This window comes from Dysidea avara, chromosome 5, assembly GCF_963678975.1.
Source record: "Dysidea avara chromosome 5, odDysAvar1.4, whole genome shotgun sequence".
Classification (NCBI taxonomy): domain Eukaryota; kingdom Metazoa; phylum Porifera; class Demospongiae; order Dictyoceratida; family Dysideidae; genus Dysidea; species Dysidea avara.
The window spans coordinates 37619402-37641873 of record NC_089276.1 but is presented as its reverse complement, the minus strand read 5'-3'; the positions used below and the strand labels follow the sequence as shown (position 1 = coordinate 37641873).

The following is a 22472-nucleotide window of genomic DNA, read 5'->3' as shown; positions in this document are numbered from 1 at the left end:
ATTATTTTGAGCACTCCAATAGGCTGTCTTTATAAGTCGAGTTGTCCAATTGGTATATCTTCTACACTGCTGATTGTTAACTCAATACAGAGTGTCATAATAATATCAGGATAGAAATGTGTGCCCAATGTTCAAGATGCTATTGGATAGAAGCTAGTAATGGTTCCTTTAAATTGCCATTACTTTGAATTTTGTAGGCATATAGCCATGTCATGTCTCTCCACTATTTACTCTTGATGTATTGTAGTTAATATATAGTTATTTCCATGCATCCATGTTGTATAGTACCATGCCAGAGGAATGCAAAAAGTATGTCAGTTTCTTTTGATATAAAGTTAGATATAAATATATAAAAGTACAGATTAAAAAAAATACTCTTCAAAACTAAAGCATTTTCAAGTTATATATTTTGTCTTAATAGTTTGAGCTAATCCATTTTGTCGCATGCCTTTTGATTCCAAGGCGTCCACAATGCACTCCCATGTGCGACATTGTTTTGGTGTTCTAGTCCACCAGGCATTGAGTACATTATGAAACTGAGACTTTGCTTCACCAGCACCACTATACTGATGGTGCATATTCATCAGCTCATCTTCATCAATCAACTTCATTCCAAGTTCATACCAGAATTTTGCTACTTTGGGTGCCACATCATTGCTGATTTCACGAGGCTTGGGAGCGACATGCATTTTATCTATATGAGAGAGGGAATTATATTAATAAATCTTTGAGGCCAGTTTATCCGAAATATACACATTCCCTTAATCATACAAATATACTAATTACCTTTAGTCTGTAAGTATTGTATACTTTTAGCAGCAGTTCTTTACATGTATTATACTGGTATCATTGAGGTGTAGAATTATTACAAAAAGGGTAAGCTAGTATGTATGGAAGCATATCTCAAACAATAAACCGTGAACAATGCTTTGAACTATTTAACTGTGTTATAGCTAAAGCTCTCTAGACAAAGCCTTGAGTCAACTATTATAGTATGTACAAGTTGAGCTGACCCCTGAGAATACAGCTAAAAAAAAAGTGAATTTTTTTTTCTCATGAGAAATAGCATTTTAACCAACTAGATGATTAGTTGACAGTAAAGAGCATACATGTGTGTGGTTTGGCCGCTTACGAGAGGGAGCAAACGATCGGATTATGGTGACATTGTAATGACCAAAAACAATAGCTCAAACCTGACAGACTAGCATAAACTGCATGTTGAAAAGAAGCATCTCAATTTCATAATAATAGAGATAAATGTGACTGTTTTATTAGAGTAACTAGTTTGTGTGCTTGCTATGTATGCTACAAATTAAAGAGCACTTCTTTTTTTATTTTACACACTATTTTGTACTACAGTGAAAACTCTCTTAATAGCCTCTGTAACTACTTTTGATCTTTACTATGATTTCACACCATAAAAGAACATTTGTACCTTGTTATTAAACACGATATAACTAAGTGTCGAATATAATATGTTTGGGCTGTAGGCCTGGCAACAGACTCTATTTGTGATTTTCTAAACTATGTGTAGCTCATCAGTGCATTGTACAATCTGTACAAATATTACAGTCCTCCAAATTAAAAATTTTAAAAAACATCCACGTGTTTTTTTCATCAGTGTTGCAAAAAGAAAAAGAAGATTGAGAAGAAACATACAAACAAAAATGAGACAAATTTGAAGGTAAGTATCTCTAGTTCAAATTTGTTAAGGAAGGTGTGGGAGTTTGTATTATATAAAAAAAGTTCTTTTGTCAAGGTACTACTTATAGATGAGTGTGAAAATAACAATTCCTTGGTTTCTTTTAATACACAATTTTCTGTCACACCCTCACTGATGTTCTTTAGCGGCCCAGCACACTATTGTGTGTATTGATCATTTGACAATACCTTGACAACAAACGGTGTGAAACATTTCAACTGGTATGTAACTTAATGGTAACACAATAAATTGTAAAGTTCTAATTATTTCACACGTAGAATTATAGCAAGACTGTCTCATTTCAGAAATTTTGTATGGTGACCAAGGCATACAGGCTGGGCCAGTCATTATCACATAATTATATTCTAGTACTTTTTTACCTTTATACTTATCTTGCAATTCTGTGACCAAATTAGGAGCTTTTTTTGTACTATCAATATGATCTATCAATACCCTCCATGACAGACATGTAGCTTGCCCTAGCCAACTTAACAGCATTTCATTAGCACAATCCTCTTGACTCCGATTTGACTCAGTCTTCAAAACATGTTGAGGCACATCCAGCTGATCACGTAACTTTTGCCACTTATGAGATACAGTCTGCAGGGCGGTACACAATACTTGAAGCGAACTTATAATGTGGACAACAGGTGTACCACCTCTGACCTCATCTGTAAACAATTAGAAAATGTCACAATATTATATAAAGTGTTTGAGACAAATACACTGAAAAGAAAATCCTAATCATTGAGGAGTTTCAGTATGAGGCCACACAAAATGTACAATGTATTATATTTCATGCAATTCAGAATGTACTGTAGTCACAGCTTATAACACATATGGCTGAATATATGCACAACTCCAGTCCTGTGAGCATGCAGCGCTTGAGGGAGAGTGAATAATGTACTATGCACTACACCCCAGTAGATGAAATGATCAGATAACAATTTCTAGTGAAACAGGTACCTGTTAGCACGTGAATCTACAGTGGAATAATCAGTTGAGTTACTGTCCTTGTGGACAAATGTGCCCATCACTTGCCAGTGTGATTTCTGAAGTGTCTATGCCAAGAGGAAGGAGACATCAAGTGATGTTGCAATATTAAGATGATAGTAGGTCAATTTTGGTACTTGTTATTGGAGTTGTTTACCGTTTTAGCTGAGGAATGAGTGAAGTTACACCATACGGTATAAGGCAAGCACAGCCAAGGGCCTGGTATATCAGTTAAATACCACGGTATAGTCTCTGATCTTCAAGTGTGATATAACCAGAAACATTAGAAAATTTTCATTTGAGAAGGATCATAGATATACAAGGAAATAAAACAAGGGAGGGACCCCTGCAGCTATGTACAGAGATGAGAGTAACGCATTACAAAATTAATGTGTTATGTGATAATAATTTTAAGTAACAAAGTGATATAACGTACTCCATGCCACCTAAGAAGTAATACTGTATGTTGTAGAAGTTACCTTTGCAAAAAGTATGTAAGTATACAAGTTAGGAAATAATATTCCTTTTGAAGCAACGCATTACTTTGCAAAAGTAACGAAGTAGCTAATGTGTCACCTTGCAAACATAACACGTTTACCATCAGAGAAAATCTGTAAGCTTGTTTTTGATAGTAAATAGTTTGGTAATTTATTTTTGGTAAAGCATTTCATATTCGAGGGATTTAGAAATTATTGCTAGTACTTCTTAAGTGTTGTAATTTATTACTAGATCATAATTGTGTGTTTCCTGAAGTTAATAATTATGAACTTTGAGTAAAAGTAGCTACTAGAACAAGCTACGTATGTATTTGCTCAAAATTAATATGTGACCAAACTTTACAAAATTGACCCAAATCGCAAATTCAAACTAACACCACCAGTGGATGGCTGTTACACTATTGCACTACGTACTAGTTTTGACCCTCAGTACTATTCGAGGCTGGTTATAACAGACGTCTTTTCTGGGTGGTGTGGAGAGCTCGAATGACCTTGTGAAGGGCCTGGCTTGGCAAGAAGTAGTGGTTTACTGGTGGATGGCCTGATACTGTTGGCCAAACTCTTATTCTGCCACTGAGCACTTGTGATACTACTTTTGCTCATCCAACTGCTCAGATTTTCTATCTTATTTGGTGGGAAACTCTACAAGTAGCTACAAGTACTGGAAGTGGTCTGATACACCTCTTGTGTAAATTTCATATGTGTGCTAGTTATCCTTGGCAAGTTATGCTGACTTGAATTCTTTACAACCATTCATCTTGAAACTTCTAATGTGTGATTTGGATCATTTTTCCAAAATCCAGTCACATACACACAAAGCATGTTAGCTATGTTATATAGTGCACTAACACAGTGTTGTGTCTTACTGGTGGCATTAAATGTTGCAACGGCATCAGTAAAGTCGTCATCATCATCATCGTCCTCTTCTTCTATGTGAAAATGAAATGTTAAATTAGTCATCATACACAAGTATATGCACATGAGTGTCAAAGTGTGAATGACACTATATAGTCTAACAGGTTGCATTAGATGGTGCTTTGCATCTACAGTAGGCTCCCATGAATATTTTTAGAAAAGATGAAAACCGTGTCCATATCTCAGGAATGGCTGGAATAATTTCGATAAAATGTGGTACATATGCTACTTGCCTTACATGGTAAAAAGCTATATACAATGCAAAACCAATGTAATAATGAAGAAAGGACCATAGAACTATGCATATTTACACGAAGAAAATTGAAAGTTTATTCTCATATACCTATGGTATAGTGCTTTCTTGGTCACTTGACGCACTACTGTGTGTCAATAAATCTACAAAGCAAAATATACTTTTACCAACAGTTACTGAACATACTTGCTTCCTTCCAAAAGAATATATCTTCTTCCAAGTTATCATGACTTATTGGATGTTGATAATATCCCTGAAATCCTGGTACTTCCTTTTTACCCATTGTGATGTATATTTGTTTCAGTATTTCCTTAATATGCTTGTCTTGTAGTTCATACAGCTGTTTAATAAGTGTCTGAGTCCATAAGCCACCATACTCTAAACTATAAGCACCATGATTTTCTGTAGTTGCATAGGCTAGCAGTTCGTTGTTATCATTGGAACTTTTACTTTCATTTTTATGATGCAAAGTTATGATGCACCAGAAACAATACCAGAATCGACACCACAGATCACACAGCTTTGCTATACCAGTAATAGAATCACGGCACGCATCAATAAGAAGAATTTTAGCCACTTTCTTGTCACTTTGAAATTTACGAAGTAGAGCTTGCACATCCCTTATTTTTACACTCTTTCCACCTTCCATAGTAATGCTTTCCTCGTTTCCATGGCCAGCAAAGTACACAACAATTCTTCTACAAGATGGTGGATAATGTGAATAAGTAACCAGATATTTGCAAGTATCCATAAACTCTCTGTATGTTAGATTCCTTCCAGATACAGTGTAATAATTTACATCTTTAAAAAATTTACCCATTTTTCTTCCATCTTTCTTTGTATCAGGTAAATCTTTCTGGGTCTGGTTATTACGATATGTATTATAAACAATAAATGCAATGCCTTTCCACTTTTTATCTGGAGCATTATCTGGCAAGATATCAATGGACTCAGATTTATCAACGTCAAACTTGTCATCATCTTCTGAATCAGTTTTATTCTGCAAATTCAGGTATATATACCACAATTATATCATACTGTATGGTACTGTGTAGTAGGAATCATGGAGGTTTTTTGAATTTTCTTACTCAAAAAATATCAACCTCACTTTTCCTTCACAACAGCTTGGCAGCATTGGCTAGGCATGGCCAAGCCCAAAAATGCCTTCAGAGTGACCCCAAAATCTTCCAAACAGTTTCTATGAAATGGTAAAAATTTCTTGTTTCTACTAGCTGATGCCTTCAGCTAAGCACACAACTCGACTATGGTTAATGCTATGGGCTTGATTTTTTCACTGTTCAATGTCACTTTGGCCCAAGATGTGTCTTTTCGTCAGTTACAGTGCATGCATCATGGACTTACCTTTGTTCTCTTTTGTGTCCCATTTCTTTCTCCAATGCCATATGTAGGTGTTGATTTACAAAATACGTGGTGGCTTAGTACAAGCTGGCTGTCATGAGAATTGTCTGTAATTTGTGGATTGATTGCTGAAGTGCTTCTCGTACTAGTCTTTGTTTGTTTGTATAATGAGAAGAACATACCTGAAATGGTTGTTCGTTTCCCAACAATTGATACTCAGGGCATCATAATATCCTGGATTGATTGTAGAGGCACTTCTTGTAATGTTCATGGGCTGAATACAGCAGTGTACTGTGTCCGTTTAAGCATTGTGTACTACAATATACACATTCTAAAATGCATGTTGCATGTTAGTGCATCAATAACATGGATTATACATGATATGTAGTATGTGATATGCAGTACACAATGTGCAACAGGACAAAAAATCCTCTACTTCACTTTTTCAGTAATTGATAGTTGGGATGCACGTTCAGATGAAAATATCAAGTATATGGGGCGTTCTTTCTTATGATGTGGTGCAAAGTGTCCACATGCGGCTTTGCCTTCATGTACGAATGGTCACCACTAAATTACAAAAAAAAAATAAAAATTGGCATTTCAGCATTTTAAAAAAACCACTTCAATATCTAAAAATACTTTTACTATATAATACCTAAAAACCTTCCAACCCAACCCTACATTCAATCATGATTCTTATAATGACTAAGCCCTTCTTCTTGTTCATTCCATTTCTATTGCCTATGCTTTACACCTGGATACCTAGTCTGACAGTGCCCACCCCTTAAATTTGCAGAGTCTAGCTGCTCTAGCATTACATTTGTAATGAATGGATACCATGCTGACAAGCAGGAAAATGGTGGCTGACAACCACATAGCTAAGATAAACAGTGTGCTGACAGATGAAACACACACTTATTTTACTGTGACATGCCAGAGGTTCTTCCTACAATCAGGTGGAAGCATCATAAACACATCATCTCCATTCCCCTCTATTGCTCTTTTAACAGATACTGAAATGGCAGCTACAAGCATGCAGTCTCTAGTCTATCAACCTTATTGGAAAACTCTTTTATGCAACTTTACATAATGTCAAAATTAAAGTAATTTAATAGTATGATATACTAATTTTTGGTAAATCTCTAACTGTGACTGTCTCTGGGAAAACCATGCATGAGTGTCAAGAAATTCCAATTTCTAGAGTGTTGTAGCTTGCAAGTGTTTGAAGTTATGCATACCAAGTTTTACACCAATGAGTTTCCCACCATTTTAGATAGATATTTTTTCCATATCAGGTGAGTTCCAATAGGGCCAGTGGTGAGAGGGGGGTGGTGGAGAGGGCAAAGGATTGTTTTCAAAATGAAAGTTGAATGTGTAGGGCTACATTCACCCCAGGTTGGCCAGAGCTACATCAAGGCACCAGACTGCTTGTATGGTTTGCTTGGAAAAGGCAGACAGCAAAAGCAGACTATTATAAACCATGGATGTTGATATTTATGTGTTTAAAGTGAACCTGATGTCATGGATGATAGCGTGTTTTTGGACGCACTTTCAATTTTTTAATATATATATATATACAAGAAAATTGGTTCCCTACACCCTACATAGTAGAGGGTGCTAACGAGCCCTCTACTATCTAGGAAACCTATTCTCACGAGTTTTGTATCATTAGGGTTAGGGTTCAGTTTTGTCTACTAGTTTTGGTTCGGTTTTATCTTTGTTACTACAGGATAGGTAGATCATTGTTTTATTAGTGACCTGGCAGCTAGCAGCGGTACCATGATGGTTCATACGAAAATTATTTTACATTGAAAAAAAGTAAATTACGATACTAATAATACTGTTTATGATTACTATTCAAGACAAGTAAAATTATTTATAGAACAAGGCTAAGACCAGTACTGCAGTCCAGTACCACGTGAGTGTAGTGTATAACAATTTTTAGGATTCAGCCTAATAATAATTACAGATATAGTAGTACAAACCATGAAGCATACTTAATATGAAGTATTAGAACTTATAACAGCTGCCGCCACTGCTGCCATCAAGCTCTTAAATAAATTGGCAACACTTTCATGTTACTATTAATAACATTGTGAAGAAAGTCTCTAAACTAAAAGAGTAAATAGTTGGCATAATGTGTACACTGTAAAAATTAGAAGTGAATTTCACTACTAATTCCTGCCACAATACTCACTATTTTTGTTTAGACTATGATATAACTCATTTACAGGGTTACTAAATCACTTAGTCACCTGACATGCTCATTTAGTCACCTACACATGTTCATTTAGTAACCCGACCTCAGGCAATTTTGTACGTGAAAAATAATTACAACATGAAAGGTACACTGGAGTACTTGATAATACTGTAATACAATTCTTCTCCGTTTTCTGCGAATAATTCGTAAACAGCGTATCTACTAAAGCTCTAGCCGTTACTCTGGTTACCAGTAGAATAATTATATTTGTGGGCGCCGTAAGGACATCAGGAAGAAACCATTCTGCTGTTCTGCATTGCTCTTTCACCCCACCCTAATGCTATGGTTATAAAGGTATGTACTTTAAACCATAGTCTAAATAAGTTAGACACCACGACCAACGGGAACTGAACGATTTAGTAACCGCTCTGGCCCTTAGTAGCACCCTCACTATGCTCGGGACGTTACAGCCTCGGGCCATCGGGGTTACTAAATCGCTTAGTTCCCTTGGTCTTGGTGTCTAACTATTATGTAGTGACCTTCACTACATTGTAGTGAATGTCACTACACAAAGATAGCGAGTATTGTGGCAGACATTAGTAGTGACGTTCACTACATTTAGTAGTGACCTTCACTTACTGTGTAAGTATAGGAAATTTATCGGTTTCTTCAACTTCTGGTTTCACAGAAATAGTTTAGATGGCCATGGAAACGATGGAAAGAAACTTAATCCCATTGCTGGCAAATTATCAGAGACATATCAAACAAAGTTTGGTTACCAAAAACTGTCTAGCTGGACTAAATTTTGTTGTCCTGATGTGTTAGCTTTGCTACTAGGTAATAATAATATAAGGATTGAACTGAGAGAGGGTCTGCATGTTTGGGATCTACTTGACGTGGTATAATGAAGGAGTATGATTAAACAGATGGATGTGGATCAGTTTGTGTTTCAAAATCAAGTCAGCCTGACCAAATTCAGTAGTGAAGTATTCCCATGTCGTCAGGCCATACTCTCCGCATGACATTTATTGAAGAAAATAAGTGTGAGGGTGTGGTATAGTTTGAATAGCAAAAACGTTGTGCTGACACCTTGACCTTTTTCCAGGTGATAACCTGCATGGCCTTAGTAATAAGACCACCTCATTATACTGACCATGTCAAGTAGGTTCCAAAACATATATATATATAGCTAAGATGTACTTTATGACCTCATTAATAAGATAACTTCACAGGTCCCAAACATAGCTAAGGTGTACTTCATGACCTCATTAATAAGACCACCTTATTATAGTGACCATATCAAGTAGGTCCCAAACATAGCTAAGATGTACTTCATGACCTCATTAATAAGACCACCCGTATTATAGTGACTATGTCAAGTAGGTCCCAAACATAGCTAAGGTGTACTTCATGACCTCATTAATAAGACCACCTTATTATAGTGACTATGTCAAGTAAGTCCCAAAACATCGCTAAGGTGTACTTCATGACCTCATAGTGACCGTGTCATTGAAGCCATATGTGTTTAGGGATGCAGGGTCAAATTATTCATTGAAATACTGCACAGAGTGACGGGACTGGGTGACTATGCATCAGTCGACATAGCACACTCATGGCACTTATATATGCACCTATCAAAGTTTTGCCCCACCTACCCTCATGCAAGCAAACAAGGGAATCAGACAAAAAATTAGGTCACAAGTGTGGGGGTTTAGGCAATGCTTGAAACAAAGGAATGATATATCAATTCTAATAGAGAAAGGAACTAGGGGTTAGACCTACAATTTTGCCCCAGTGTAGGAAATTAGACTTAGAATGTGGTAAAATCCGCTCCTTGCCCACATGGGGTAGGTGGGGCAAAACTTTGATAGGTGCATTATTGTAGGTAGTACCTTTCTTTCGATTAAGATCACGACGAGAATCACGACCATAGTTGCCAAGATAGTTGCCAAAAAGAACGTCCAAAGGAGCGCCCAAAACTCGGTCCAAAGCCAACTCAGCCAACCGAAAAGTTGCTCCATGTGTAATGAATGTGACGAAAGGTAATTATGTAGCTCCACCCCTGCAATCATCAATCTTGTCCGAGATCTTGTTCAACTCTCCCACGTGCACGTGCAGCCCGTGTACTCTAAATAATTCACATTCACTGTAGCGGAGGCGAGGCGAGGCGAGACGAGAGGAGACACGACAGGACCAGAGACAGGACAGGACGAACCAAGAAATGGCGTCTCAGTATAGCGGATGGGAAGAAATAGAAGAAGAAATTACATGTTCCATTTGTGAAGAGATATTTACCCAACCCAAGACTATTCCTTGTTTACACACGTTTTGTGAACGATGTGTCAAATCTACCATTGAAGCTAGCAAACTAACAGGTAGCGAATTGTGTTGTCCAATATGTCGAGCTGAACTGCCACAAGACGTGTCAAACATTCCTACCAACTTCTCCATCAATCGTCTGATAGAAATATATCACAAGCAACAGAGCTCAAGTCAGGAAACAACAGAAGAACTGAAATGTGGAGAGTGTGATGACGAGGATGCTACAGTGACAATGTGGTGTGTAGATTGTGAGAGTCCATTGTGTGGAGAATGTTACAAACAACACGGCAGGATGAAGAAGTTCAAGTCACACAAAACTGTGACAGTGGAAAACTTCACACAAGGTCCCAAGACCATATTGTCCAAACGTGTAGCAGTACTGCCAACTGAATATTGTAAAGATCACAAGACACAACCACTAGACCTGTGCTGTATGACTTGTAGTAGTTTGATCTGTCGAGATTGTACCTATGTTGATCATCGAGAACATCAATACAACTTTGTGGATAAACTAGCTGATGATGAACGTGAGAAGATCAAAGTGATAGCAGCACCACTGAAGAAGATGTTGGAGCAAGTGAGAGATGGTTTGGAGAAGGTGGAGGAGTGTGATAATGAAATAGATGGGAAGTGTGAAGCTGAAGTTATCAAGCCGATACGAGATGTGTACCAGAGACTGCATGAAATACTGCAACAAGAAGAAGTAATTGATCTACAAAAAGTTGACACTGTGAAGGGCACATTACATCGCACTCTTGGTAGTCAGATTAAAGAGTTGAAATTGCTTGAAGATTGTTTGGTGAGCTGTGACGAGTTTGTTACCAAGGCTACCACAACACAAACATCCAGTGAGTTACTAACCTATAGCAAATACATTAGCAATAGAGTGGCGGAGTTGACAAGTCAAGTAGAACGAACTAACCTTGAACCATTGTGTGGAGTAGATGATTTGATATTATCCACTAGTAATCCTGATGACTATGTCAGTCAGTTGACATGTGTTTGTAGTGTGTCTACCTTACCTCATGTTCCTAACTGTAGTGTGAAGGGTCCAGCTGCAATGAGCAAATATGGTCCAGTGAAACTGACTGTCACACTAAAAGATAAAGATGGCCTACTTGTACCAAATCAGAGTGAACACTTGAGAGTTGACTTCAAGAGGGAAACAGGCAGTGTTAAGGTAGAAGAAACTCCTTCAGGTGTTTACACACTTTCATACAGACCTAAGAGAAGAGAGGCACACAGTGTGTCAGTGTCATGGAAAGGAAACATTTTAGGACAAATAGAAATTCTACTCTGTATCCGAGACTACACAGCCATTCAGCAACAAGTACAAGTCATTAGCAGTTATGGTCCCGACGGTAAGGATTTAAGGCACCCTTATTTAATGGCCGTCGGGCCTAGTAATGAACTTATAGTTCGTGACTTTTCTTGTGGACATTTGGTAGTGTTTGATGATCAGTTGAAGTATTCTCATTCTATTGGTGGTGGGGTGTGCTTCCAGCCTTCAGGTATTGCGGTGAGCAAGGAGAAGTGCTTGTATGTTGCAGACTTCAAGACTCATTGTATTCAAAAATTCAAAATGACAGGAGAGCATGTTTGTCAACTGGGCGGTGAAGGTTCTGGCAACTTTAAATTCCATCGTCCTCGTGGCTTACTGTTTTCTCAGTCGGGGTTACTTTTTGTTTGTGATGGTGGTAACCAAAGGATACAAGTATTACAGAATGACCAATTCTTCTATTCATTTGGTGAGCCTGGTAAAAAGTCAGGTCAATTTCTCTGTCCAGTATGCTTGGCACTAAACAGTGAGGAAAACCAACTTGTTATCACAGACTGCTACAGTGACCGTGTCCAGGTTTTCACTCCCGGTGGTCAATTCCTCAAAGTGTTCAGCTATAGCAATACATCCTGTTGGCTTCGACACCCATCCGACATTTTCTGCACCCCTGATGGATACTTCTTGATTAGCTCTCGCGACACCCACTGTGTGCTGATCTTTGAAGAGGATGGTACATTTGTTTCGGTCATTGCTGGTGATTATCAAAGCAAAAATAGATTTAAAAAACCTGCCGGAGTGGTTATGATGAGAAATGGACAGATTGTGGTAGCTGGAAATGACAGCAATAACTTAGTAATATTTTAGCTAGTGTTTTTATACATTCAGTTTCTACACACTATGTGCTGGGTGTATGGCCTACATGTTGAATCTTGTTACTTTTTGTTATTGAAAACATCGTACTATCATATTTTTGTATATTTTGAACAGTGACTGTTTTCTTTTCTTTGTATTATATTTTTCTTGTAAGCTCCTAGTATTAAAATTAAAAGTTCGTATGCAGATAGGTAGCTTTCATTGAGTAGAAAAGTTCAAAATCTTAGCAATAATCACTGAATTATTTTAGTTTCTATACATACAAGATATGAATGTATGACAGTAGCACACGAACATGTGAATTCAACTAGTATATGCTACGTAAATAACTTTCCATGGAAATATCCTTTGGGTCTTCAGCTTGTTGCAGGTCCCTTGGATAGCAATTTCAATAAAACTCTAATTATTGTATATAGATAGTTATACAGAGCAATTCCAGATCCCAGCTATAGCAGCTGTTGTGTCTAATAAACTTACTGGAGGATCATCACTGGGTCTGGATAGCACACAACATATATATCATATAAACTTTTATAAGTAGCTATAGCACATGTACATGAACACAAAATAGTTTGAATCCTTAATACACAAGCCAGTTACGCATGTACTCCATTCGTATAATCTGCTGCCCACTAGCTTCAGGCCATCATTGTGTGCATGATGAGTGATCACAGAAATGATTAGGGGGAAAGCAGACCCAGTGATAATCCTCCAGTAAGTTTATTAGACACAACAGCTGCTATAGCTGGGATCTGGAATTGCTCTGCATGACTACAATAATTATAGAGCTTCATTGAAATTGCTATCCAAGGGACCTGCAACAAGCTCAAGACCCAAAGGATATTTCCATGGAAAGTTATTTACATATAGCCTATACTAGTTGAATTCACATGTTTGTGTGCTACTGTCATACATAGTATAGTAGGACCAAACAATTTGTCTATAGCATATACCAGCACACACACAGCTACATCAAAATAGCTGTGGCTACAAATGTTTCACATACTATACCTACCAGTTAAGAATACAAAAGTGTAAACTGACTTGTAGTACTTTAATTGTGGTTAATTATGGTTATCACTTACTGGTGGCTAACGTTATTTAAGCACTTTGGTTATAATGTTTGGTCTACACTTAATAGTCTTCATCCTTGTAATAAGTACCATAGGACCAGGTACCTTTAGCACTTGTGCTGTTTAGTCTTGATAAAGAAATAAATTAATTAATCATAAGTAGTGATCATGATGTATGGTATTGTCAAGCAAGCAACACAACTTTTCTCACATGGTGGGGCTACCCCCAATTACATAACTAACTTCTATACCAATACTGTTGATGCTAGCATGCACATTTGAGCTTTTTTTTGTCCCGCGTACAACCGTATGTTAAAGTGTTAAGAAAATTTTGCAGCTTATTAATTTTATCACATTAAATGTTTACCTGACCACTCTATTAGAGTTACTGACTATCCTAGGGAGTATACTGACAGACATTAACATGCAAATTTCTCAATATGCTATAACAAGATACTTCAAAGCACTAATTATGCTTTGAGTTATATAGGGTGCTGGTGCCTACCCACTTTGAAAATTTTGCATCAACTAATCTCACATTACATTAACTCATGAAGTATTAGAACACAGTCAAGTTACAAGATCTATCACTAGCTATAACAATTTGTCCATTGGTCCTCATTACTATTCCAATAGGCTTCATGAATCTCTGTACCTTCTGATAAGCTCCTTCAATGGCAGACACGTAATTACCATCCTCATTGAATATCAAGACACAGTCTGTACCAAATGAACTAATCAATACATGGCCATCAGGAGTGTAGCATATACCTGTAGGAGAGCTTAACTGATATGGGGAACTGGTGAAGTTGCCAAACACAGAAATGAATTGGCCTGCTGGAGTGAATAGCTGCACACGGTGATTCATATGGTCAGTAATAAACAACTGTTCTTCATTGTTATTCATTGCTAAGTCAAAAGGGAATTTAAATGAACCAGGACCTGTACCTTGTTCCCCAAAAGAGTAGAAGTAGCAATCATTTTGAAACACCTGAATTCTGTGGTTGTAACTGTCACAGACAAACAGAAGTTCAGATTGGGATAACAACAAACTACGAGGATGATGAAACTGGCCATCTCCACTACCACAGCCACCAATACGAGAAACAAGCTTACCACTCATAGTCAGTTTATTAATACAATGTAGCTTGTACTCGGCAACATATAGGTACCCTTTCTTGTTCACTGCTAGTCCAGTTGGACATTCTAATGTTCCCTCAAAGATGCTGTGTGAGTATTGTAACTGCTCATCAAACACTACCAAACACTTAGCCAAATAGTCTCTGACAATCAGCTCATTGTTCGGCCCAATAGCAAACATGTAAGGGTGGGTTAACTGCTTTCCATGAGGGCCATACTTGTCTATTGTTTTCTGTACATATGGTTGAATAGTGGTATAGTTACGAAGGCTCACAAGAATTGAAACTTCCTTCAAGACAGTTTCTTTCCATGACACTGACACACTGTGCGCCTCTCTTCTCTTAGGTCTGTATGAAAGTGTGTAAACACCTAAATGAGTTTCTTCCACCTTAACACTGCCTGTAAAACTTTCTCTCTTAAAATCAACTCTCAAGTGTTCACTCTGATTTGGTACAAGTAGGCCATCTTTATCTTTTAGTGTAACAGTCAGTTTCACTGGACCATATTTGCTCATTGCAGCTGGACCCTTCACACTACAGTTAGGAACATGAGGTAAGGTAGACACACTACAAACACATGTCAACTGACTGACATAGTCATCAGGATTACTAGTGGATAATATCAAATCATCTACTCCACAAACTGGTTCAAGGTTAGTTCGTTCTACTTGACTTGTCAACTCCACCACTCTATTGCTAATGTATTTGCTGTAGGTTAGTAACTCACTGGATATTTGTGTCGTGGTAGCCTTGGTAACAAATTCATCACAGCTCACCAAACAATCTTCAAGCAACTTTAGCTCTTTAATCTGACTACCAAGAGATCGATGTAATGTGCTCTTAACAGTGTCAACAATTAGTAGATCAGTTATTTCTTCTTGTTGCAGTATTTCATGCAGTCTCTGGCACACATCTCGTATCAGCTTGATAACTTCAGCTTCACACTTCCCATCTATTTCATTATCACACTCCTCCACCTTCTTCAAACCATCTCTCACTTGCTCCAACATCTTCTTCAGTGGTGTAGCTATCACTTTGATCTTCTCACGTTCAACATCAGCTAGTTTATCCACAAAGTTGTATTGATGTTCTCGATGATCAACGTAGGTACAATCTCGACAAATCAAACTACTACAAGTCATACAGTACAGGTCTAGTGGTTGTGTCTTGTGATCTTTACAATATTCAGCTGGTTGTGCTGCTACATGTGTGGACAATATGGTCTTGGGACTTCGTATGAAGTTTTCCACTGTCACAGTTTTGTGTGACTTGAACTTCCTCATCCTGCCATGTTGTTTGTAACATTCTCCACACAATGGACTCTCACAATCTACACACCACATTGTCACTGTAGCATCCTCGTCACACTCTCCACATTTCAGTTCTTCTGTTGTTTTTTGACTGGAGTTCTGTCGCTTGTGATATATTTCTATCAAACGATTGGTGGAGAAGTTGGTAGGAATGTTTGACACGTCTTGTGGCAGTTCAGCTCTACATATTGGACAAGATAAGTTGCTACCTGTTAGTTTGCTAGCTTCAATGGTGGACTTGATACATTGTTCACAAAACGTGTGTAAACAAGGAATAGTCTTGGGTTGGGTAAGGATCTCTTTGCAAATAGAACACGTGATTTCCTCCTCTACTTCTTTCCACTCGTCTTTCTTAGCGCCATCTAATGACATTTTCAAAACAAAAAGGACAACAAAAATTATCACAGTCGACAGTAGCCCAACAACAGTGCTATCAATGTAGGCGTGGTACACTCCTTTTCCTTATACTACATATGAACGTACACGATCTTAATTATCTTCGTATAACTTCTAGCGGGGGTGGCGCTTATCGATTGGAGCGCCCCCTCCAAATGTACAGATTGTGACTTCAAAAGGTAGTAAATTTCATAGCTCACAGTCTGCTGATGGTCCCACTGGGGACTGCAATATACCAGCAGGAAAAAAAAACGATAATGGGAGAAAACCATCAATTATGAAATGCTGAAAGTACATAAATACATAAGGTATGATAATTCTTGGTCACATGCGACCATGTGTATGGTCCTAAGGAAGAACCTGCGTGGGTATGAATATAATAATAAAAAGAAGCTATATAAATTAGTTAATACTAGTCTGACTCTACAGTAGGTTCAATATTCCAATATCCAAGACAGGATAATCTCTGATTGATAAATATGAGGGTGTGAGGGTCAAGAGTTATGCTAGTCAATTTGGTACGTGTTATCAAAGTCGCATGGCCCAGCAAAACAAACTGTACTAGTTCCAAGGCCACTGATGTGTAATCACATAAACACAACATACAATATATTACAATAACATGTCTGGTTCTGGAATATAGACATGACCAGTCAGTCCCCAGAACATTGATGACAGTCCGAGAGTGTCCCTCTCCCTCTTGATAAAAGCTGAGAATGATGACGGACATGTCCCAATAAACTGGTTAGCCCTGGCTAATATGAACAAGTCAACTTGTGGCTGCCTCTCTGACAGGTGGACTGTAATCTGCAGAATCACATGAGCTAATAAATATTGTCTTATCATACCCACATACTGAGAGGTTGACACCAACTGGAGTATTACACAACCTGCCCAGGATATACGGAAGTTTGAAAACTGGTAAAAATTTCTGGGACTCCATATAAAATTAACTCTTGTTTAACAATTCTAAAGTATTAAATTTAAAAAAAAATCCAAATGACAAAATACAGCCTGGAATCAGATTCAAAAGCTTGTGCAATTCTTTGGTTGATGTCAAACCCATTTTACATACCTGATCATCAAACTTTAATTGTAACTTATCAAAAGCAACAATGTCATCCGTAGCTATATAGACATGTTTGATGTCAGAGTGAGTTTCTAACACTTGATTAATTTGATTTTGCAGAGCATCTCTTGATGGGTAACAAATGTCCCAGGATGTCACCCGATCTGGTAAAACGTCCAGGCACTGTAGCGATTCCAAATAGCTACGTTGGCCAACACCATCCTTACATAACTGTTGCTGTAGTGACAGACTTGTATGTTGGTACCAGGTCAACAACAGACATAGCTTACCCAGCCATAATCAATTCTGAAGTGAAGTCCTAGATATGGACTAGTATCCATGTGAGCCCGGACATGTTCAGTTGCTATGGATGTTATATGTGCACTCCATCTCAATAACTTGTGTAAGTGTCTGTTATGTGGCAGTAGAGGAAATCGAGCAGGAGCTCTTCTTAATGTTATCACTGGGTGTTGTCTAGCAGGAAACCTATTAGAACATGTCATCAAGATAATGCTGGTATCACAAAGCTTACGCCTTCACAAGAGTGTTTACTCGAGGCCTTAAATACACTTATATAATACACATGTGCACACAAATAAACAAAAAGCAGTTAAAATAACATAATAGAGCTACACAGCATGTATACAGAACAAAACAAAGATGATACATTGACATAGCACAAAAACAACATGGGAAAAAGCATTACAATGATAAAATAAAAACTAACATGTACCACACCCACTTATTCATCCAGTCATCAGCCACACTGGGAATATGAACATCATAACTCAATCCAGTATAAATACTATCAACAAATTCTACTCCTAGTTGATTCCAGAATGGACGGTATGGATTACCCTCCTTCATCGCACATCCCTTCTCTTCACTTATGGCTACTTTACAATAACCTTGTCGTTGATGAGGTGGCCAGTGGTCCTCAGCTAGCTGGCCCATAAACTGCTCCATGGTAACAGTCTTATGATAATCTGCAATGGGCTCCAACTGGAACCATTCTGTGAAGGGTACGTTTACCTGTAATGAACATGTTAGGACATCATTATTGTTTCCTGTTTACCTGCTGGCGGGAGGTGATTATTAGTTATGCACTCAACTGTACTTGACTGTGCATATGACTGGTCTATTGGAGTATCTTGATCTTGAAAGTGCAAGGGCTATATGTGCACATGAGAGTGGAGAGTCTAAACCCTGTTACTCTTCTGTTATGGTTAAGTGCACAGCTAATAGCTAGTGGCTACATAGTGCAAATCATAAAAATTGCATTCACATGATCTATAATCAAATAATTGTGCAGCTACTTATATGATGCAGGCAACATGGCCTTACAGGGCCAGAGAAAGGAAAATTAGTTGGTCAGGCCATTGTAGATGTTGAAATTGCTGCAAAAATGGTGTTGCCTGAGAGAGGAGTTGCTGCTTAGCACACTCTGCCAAGTTCAAAGCATAAACATTTTATGGAAGGAAATTTTTGAAAAAATTAGACACTCAGATATAACAATTTTAGTGATATTTCACTGCTAGCTAGCTATATGCTCTAGCCTATACCTCAGACTTTCTATACTATGTTATAGATTTGACATACAGTGCACAGCGCTATATGGCTGTATAGCTACACTGTAAAAACTCCGGACACCAATGGACACCATTATCACTAGGGACCAGTCTATTTTGCTTTTTTTTCTACCTATTTTTCTTTCCAGCAATTCTTTTATTTTTCACCTATTATGCTCCATATTTTGCTCAAGAATTATAAATTTTGCTCAGCACTGATCTTTGTTAATTGAATATTTCCGAGTGCAAAGCTACAGTTCGCCTTAAAGTGACTGTTCTATTAGAGTATCTCGATCAGAAATTACTTCTAACATGTAACATGTAAAGCAAGAAGCCAGCTAATATTGCTTAACATGTGTGACTGTTTTATTATGGTATTTCGATTGTTACTTGTTGTTCCTGTAACAATTAGCTATGCATTGTCGATATTTTAGTGTGTCTGACTGTTCTATTAGAGTATCTCGATCTTTTGTGCAATTTTTATGTCCACTTCACAAAAATTGCACCTATTATACCAGCATTTTGCTCATTGCTTTTATCCAACCATTATGCCAAAACGTTTGCTGGCGAAATCGACGGGTCCCTAATTATCACCATGCCCAGTGGTGTCCGTATTGGCACATTGTGGTGTTCTGTGAACACTTCAGCCATTTTTCAGTACAGTAGAAGTAGGGTTGCAACAAATATTCGATTCGTTCGGATATTCATTTGTTAATATTTTATCCGGATACCACTCGGAGGTTCGTTTACTAGTAAATTACAAGTGTTTATAGTGGAAATGGTATTGATTACCAGCCATACGTACAAGATGGACTGTTCTGCTATGTAAAATCAATTATAAAGACAACCACCATTGATTTCGCATATATTTCAGAGAGAAAGAGGCCATGTATGTGACAATAAGTAGCTGAATTTTAGCACTTTTGCATTTACCAAATAGTTTGGTATTAATTTGTTAAGACATCCAAATATCCGGATACTAAATTTAACATTCGTTGCAACCCTAATTAGAAGTCCAATCAGAGATCTGGGGTGCAACCTCCAGAAGCTACAGGATTTTTGCAATGTAAAGGTTTGCTAAAGCAAGTAAAGCTAACACAATGACTTGCAACTTTCCCCCAAGATTTTTTAAATTTCACAGGGAGCCTATTCAGCATAGCCCCCTAATAGAATACTAGTGATGCACCGATACCACTTTTTCACTACCGATCCAATACCAATACTTTTAAGGCCGGAAATTCCCGATACCGATCCGATATTGATACTTTGCCCTACAGCCATTTCTCACAAGAAACAGCTAGTGATTTGAACAATAGTTAATAAATCAGCTTACTAAACTCATTTGCTAACTGCAATTTACTGGTTTTGTGGCTACCAATTACGTGCGAATATAATAATTTATGGCTTCTATGAATCTTATTTCGTGGCATACTTCAGTTTTTACTGTACTATTAGTCTAATAATGTTAATAGCTGGCTTGCTTTAAGAATTCATAGTTTGTATCGCTTTTTGCTCAACTCCATTCGATGCGCTATGTACACCGCCATCTTGAAAAGTAGTTAAATGATGTCATTAAGAGTATCGGTTGGTATTGGACATTTATAGCTTTACCCATACAAGTCCAATACTACCAAAATAGGGCTGATACCGATTCTAGTATCGGTATCGGTGCATCACTATAGAATACCCGATGTATGAATTTATGGTTAGGTAGATGTACAGTGAATTTACTGCACAGCTACAATATAAGCCTACACAGCTACAAGAATGCTGTATACTATACTGGTTTGTCTGGAAGAGTATAACAGAAGTATATGTGGATATTATACTCAGGGACAACATCACAACAGCAATCACTATTCGAAAATGGCACAATGTGGGGTGAGAAAGTTTGCTCAGTATCTCGACCGGATGAGTGGGTAGTTGAAGAGGAGTGATTTTCACTCAAAATATCATCCAAATGGCCACCATGTGATGCATAGGTGTATAGCTGTGCACCTAGATTGTAAATGCCAGCCTTTCGCTCAGTAAAAAGAAGTCAAGAGTGACAAGCCAAGAAATGTTGATGATTATGAACATTGAATTGTTATTTAAGTGTGCTGGTTTAGACAAAAAAGGCACCTGCCGATGCAACTGTCAGCACACATGATATGTAGAACCCACAATCATTACTTGCTGTACAAAACGATGCGAATGCTATGCTGTACTGTAAGGTAATTGTAAGTATATAGTGTACATGTTGTTTTGTGTTTTAGTTATCTATGACAGAATGGAAGACTCCAACCTTTTATTTACCCTTCTGCTTTGTTTACATACACAACTAACGCATTTATCTCGGTCATTCTGTGTCTTCCTCTAATCTATTGCACACAGTACAAAAACAACAGCACTCGCACAACAACAAGTTGTTAACAACTCACATATGTCAGTATCCTCCATGGCGGCAGTACTAACGTTCTGTTCAGTGCCTTAGCAAACGCTATGGAACCCAGTAGGTGAGCAGCTTGGTTTCCGAAGCGACCTACATGAACACGATACCATACAACACGTGCACATTGCCGGACACTCGCGGCATACGTACCCATGCACAAGCAGAACATGACATAGCCGCCATCCCTATCCCACGTGATAGCAGACCGCGTAGTTACTGGTTGCTGATCCCCCACCAAGCCAAAATCACCACCAGCATATCGCCAATAGAACAAGAAAAACGTTAGCTCCACCCACAGCAATTTACAAGACATCACACACGACGATGCCAATACCTAGTCCGGTGGCGCCCGCCATTTCAGTAATGCGACGAGAAGCAGGCGCTTATAACCATAGCAACCGCGCGTTTAAGCGCTTCTTTAATCCACCCATAGATAAGGGGTGTCTATTATCTATGATCCACCCATCGCCCAACGTTCTCTAGGCGTCTTCCTTGCTACTCCAGCTGGTTGTCTTACAGCATAGATAATTATCTATGCTTACAGCTATCCTATGAGTTATAATTATATGTTGCATGATAGATGGTTGCATTGCTCTGGGAACCCGTAACAAGGATTATCCATAGTGACGTCCCTGTTGCAAATCCCTATATTATCTATGCACACACACATGCACTCACAATAATTATTACACTGAAATACTATAGCATTCGGTTCAGACATCACACTACCTCTTCTTAGGTCCTTGGGATTATTACCTAATAAAAGCTACAGTATTTAGGCAGAAGATACAAACATTCTGACGTAAAGGCATGCACACACATACATGCTGTACACAATTTACTACAAATGCACCATTGGTAGACATTAAGGGTTCTGTCTTGCATCCATTAGATCATGCAGATGCGTTGTTTGAATAAAATACAGTAGCTCTGTGGACGAGCAATCACACTTAATCAATAAAACGTGCCTATAATGGCTACCTTCAGTAAAATATTTGCAGCCTTACTAGACAGGTATCATACAACAGAAATTTTGCACAGAAGAAAAACCTGACGAATTCAACATACATGTATCAGTGTGAGTTTGTTAAAC

General features: G+C 38.0%; 4 protein-coding genes across 4 annotated transcripts; 1 reads left to right on the top strand and 3 right to left on the bottom strand.

Moving 5' to 3' along the window:
* Positions 1 to 297: 297 nt before the first annotated feature.
* LOC136255246 (uncharacterized) lies at positions 298 to 5495 on the bottom strand. Its single transcript, XM_066047973.1, has 5 exons — positions 5469 to 5495; positions 4547 to 5360; positions 4059 to 4121; positions 2083 to 2373; positions 298 to 694 (listed from the first exon to the last, which is right to left on the bottom strand). The coding sequence occupies exons 1-5, from the start codon at positions 5493 to 5495 to the stop codon at positions 396 to 398; spliced, it is 1494 nt and encodes a 497-aa protein (XP_065904045.1). The 3' UTR covers positions 298 to 395.
* Positions 5496 to 10140: 4645 nt separating this feature from the next.
* LOC136255245 (tripartite motif-containing protein 2-like) lies at positions 10141 to 12384 on the top strand. Its single transcript, XM_066047971.1, has one exon. It carries the CDS (start codon positions 10141 to 10143, stop codon positions 12382 to 12384), a length of 2244 nt encoding a protein of 747 aa, XP_065904043.1.
* Positions 12385 to 13972: 1588 nt separating this feature from the next.
* Positions 13973 to 16466, bottom strand: LOC136255317 (tripartite motif-containing protein 2-like). Its single transcript, XM_066048051.1, has one exon. It carries the CDS (start codon positions 16285 to 16287, stop codon positions 14026 to 14028), a length of 2262 nt encoding a protein of 753 aa, XP_065904123.1. The 5' UTR covers positions 16288 to 16466; the 3' UTR covers positions 13973 to 14025.
* A 406-nt stretch (positions 16467 to 16872) lies between these two features.
* On the bottom strand, positions 16873 to 21749 carry LOC136255318 (GDP-fucose protein O-fucosyltransferase 1-like). Its single transcript, XM_066048052.1, has 6 exons — positions 21530 to 21749; positions 21369 to 21469; positions 18123 to 18412; positions 17671 to 17866; positions 17387 to 17617; positions 16873 to 17118 (listed from the first exon to the last, which is right to left on the bottom strand). Exons 1-6 carry the CDS (start codon positions 21690 to 21692, stop codon positions 16924 to 16926), a joined length of 1176 nt encoding a protein of 391 aa, XP_065904124.1. The 5' UTR covers positions 21693 to 21749; the 3' UTR covers positions 16873 to 16923.
* Positions 21750 to 22472: the final 723 nt, after the last annotated feature.

Excerpts from the sequence above, each read along its gene's own strand:
- LOC136255246 (XM_066047973.1), bottom strand. The coding sequence starts at position 5,495 with ATGCTGCCAAGCTGTTGTGAAGGAAAA. Across the intron at positions 5,361-5,468 it reads CAAGCTGTTGTGAAGGAAAA|AATAAAACTGATTCAGAAGA; the intron begins GTGAGGTTGATA and ends CTGAATTTGCAG. Across the intron at positions 695-2,082 it reads ATTGCAAGATAAGTATAAAG|ATAAAATGCATGTCGCTCCC; the intron begins GTAAAAAAGTAC and ends TCTCTCATATAG.
- LOC136255245 (XM_066047971.1), top strand. The coding sequence starts at position 10,141 with ATGGCGTCTCAGTATAGCGGATGGGAAGAAATAGAAGAAGAAATTACA.
- LOC136255317 (XM_066048051.1), bottom strand. The coding sequence starts at position 16,287 with ATGTCATTAGATGGCGCTAAGAAAGACGAGTGGAAAGAAGTAGAGGAG.
- LOC136255318 (XM_066048052.1), bottom strand. The coding sequence starts at position 21,692 with ATGTCTTGTAAATTGCTGTGGGTGGAGCTAACGTTTTTCTTGTTCTAT. Across the intron at positions 18,413-21,368 it reads CATGGAGGATACTGACATAT|GTAAACGTACCCTTCACAGA; the intron begins GTGAGTTGTTAA and ends TGTTCATTACAG. Across the intron at positions 17,618-17,670 it reads TCAGAATTGATTATGGCTGG|CAACAGTTATGTAAGGATGG; the intron begins GTAAGCTATGTC and ends CTGTCACTACAG.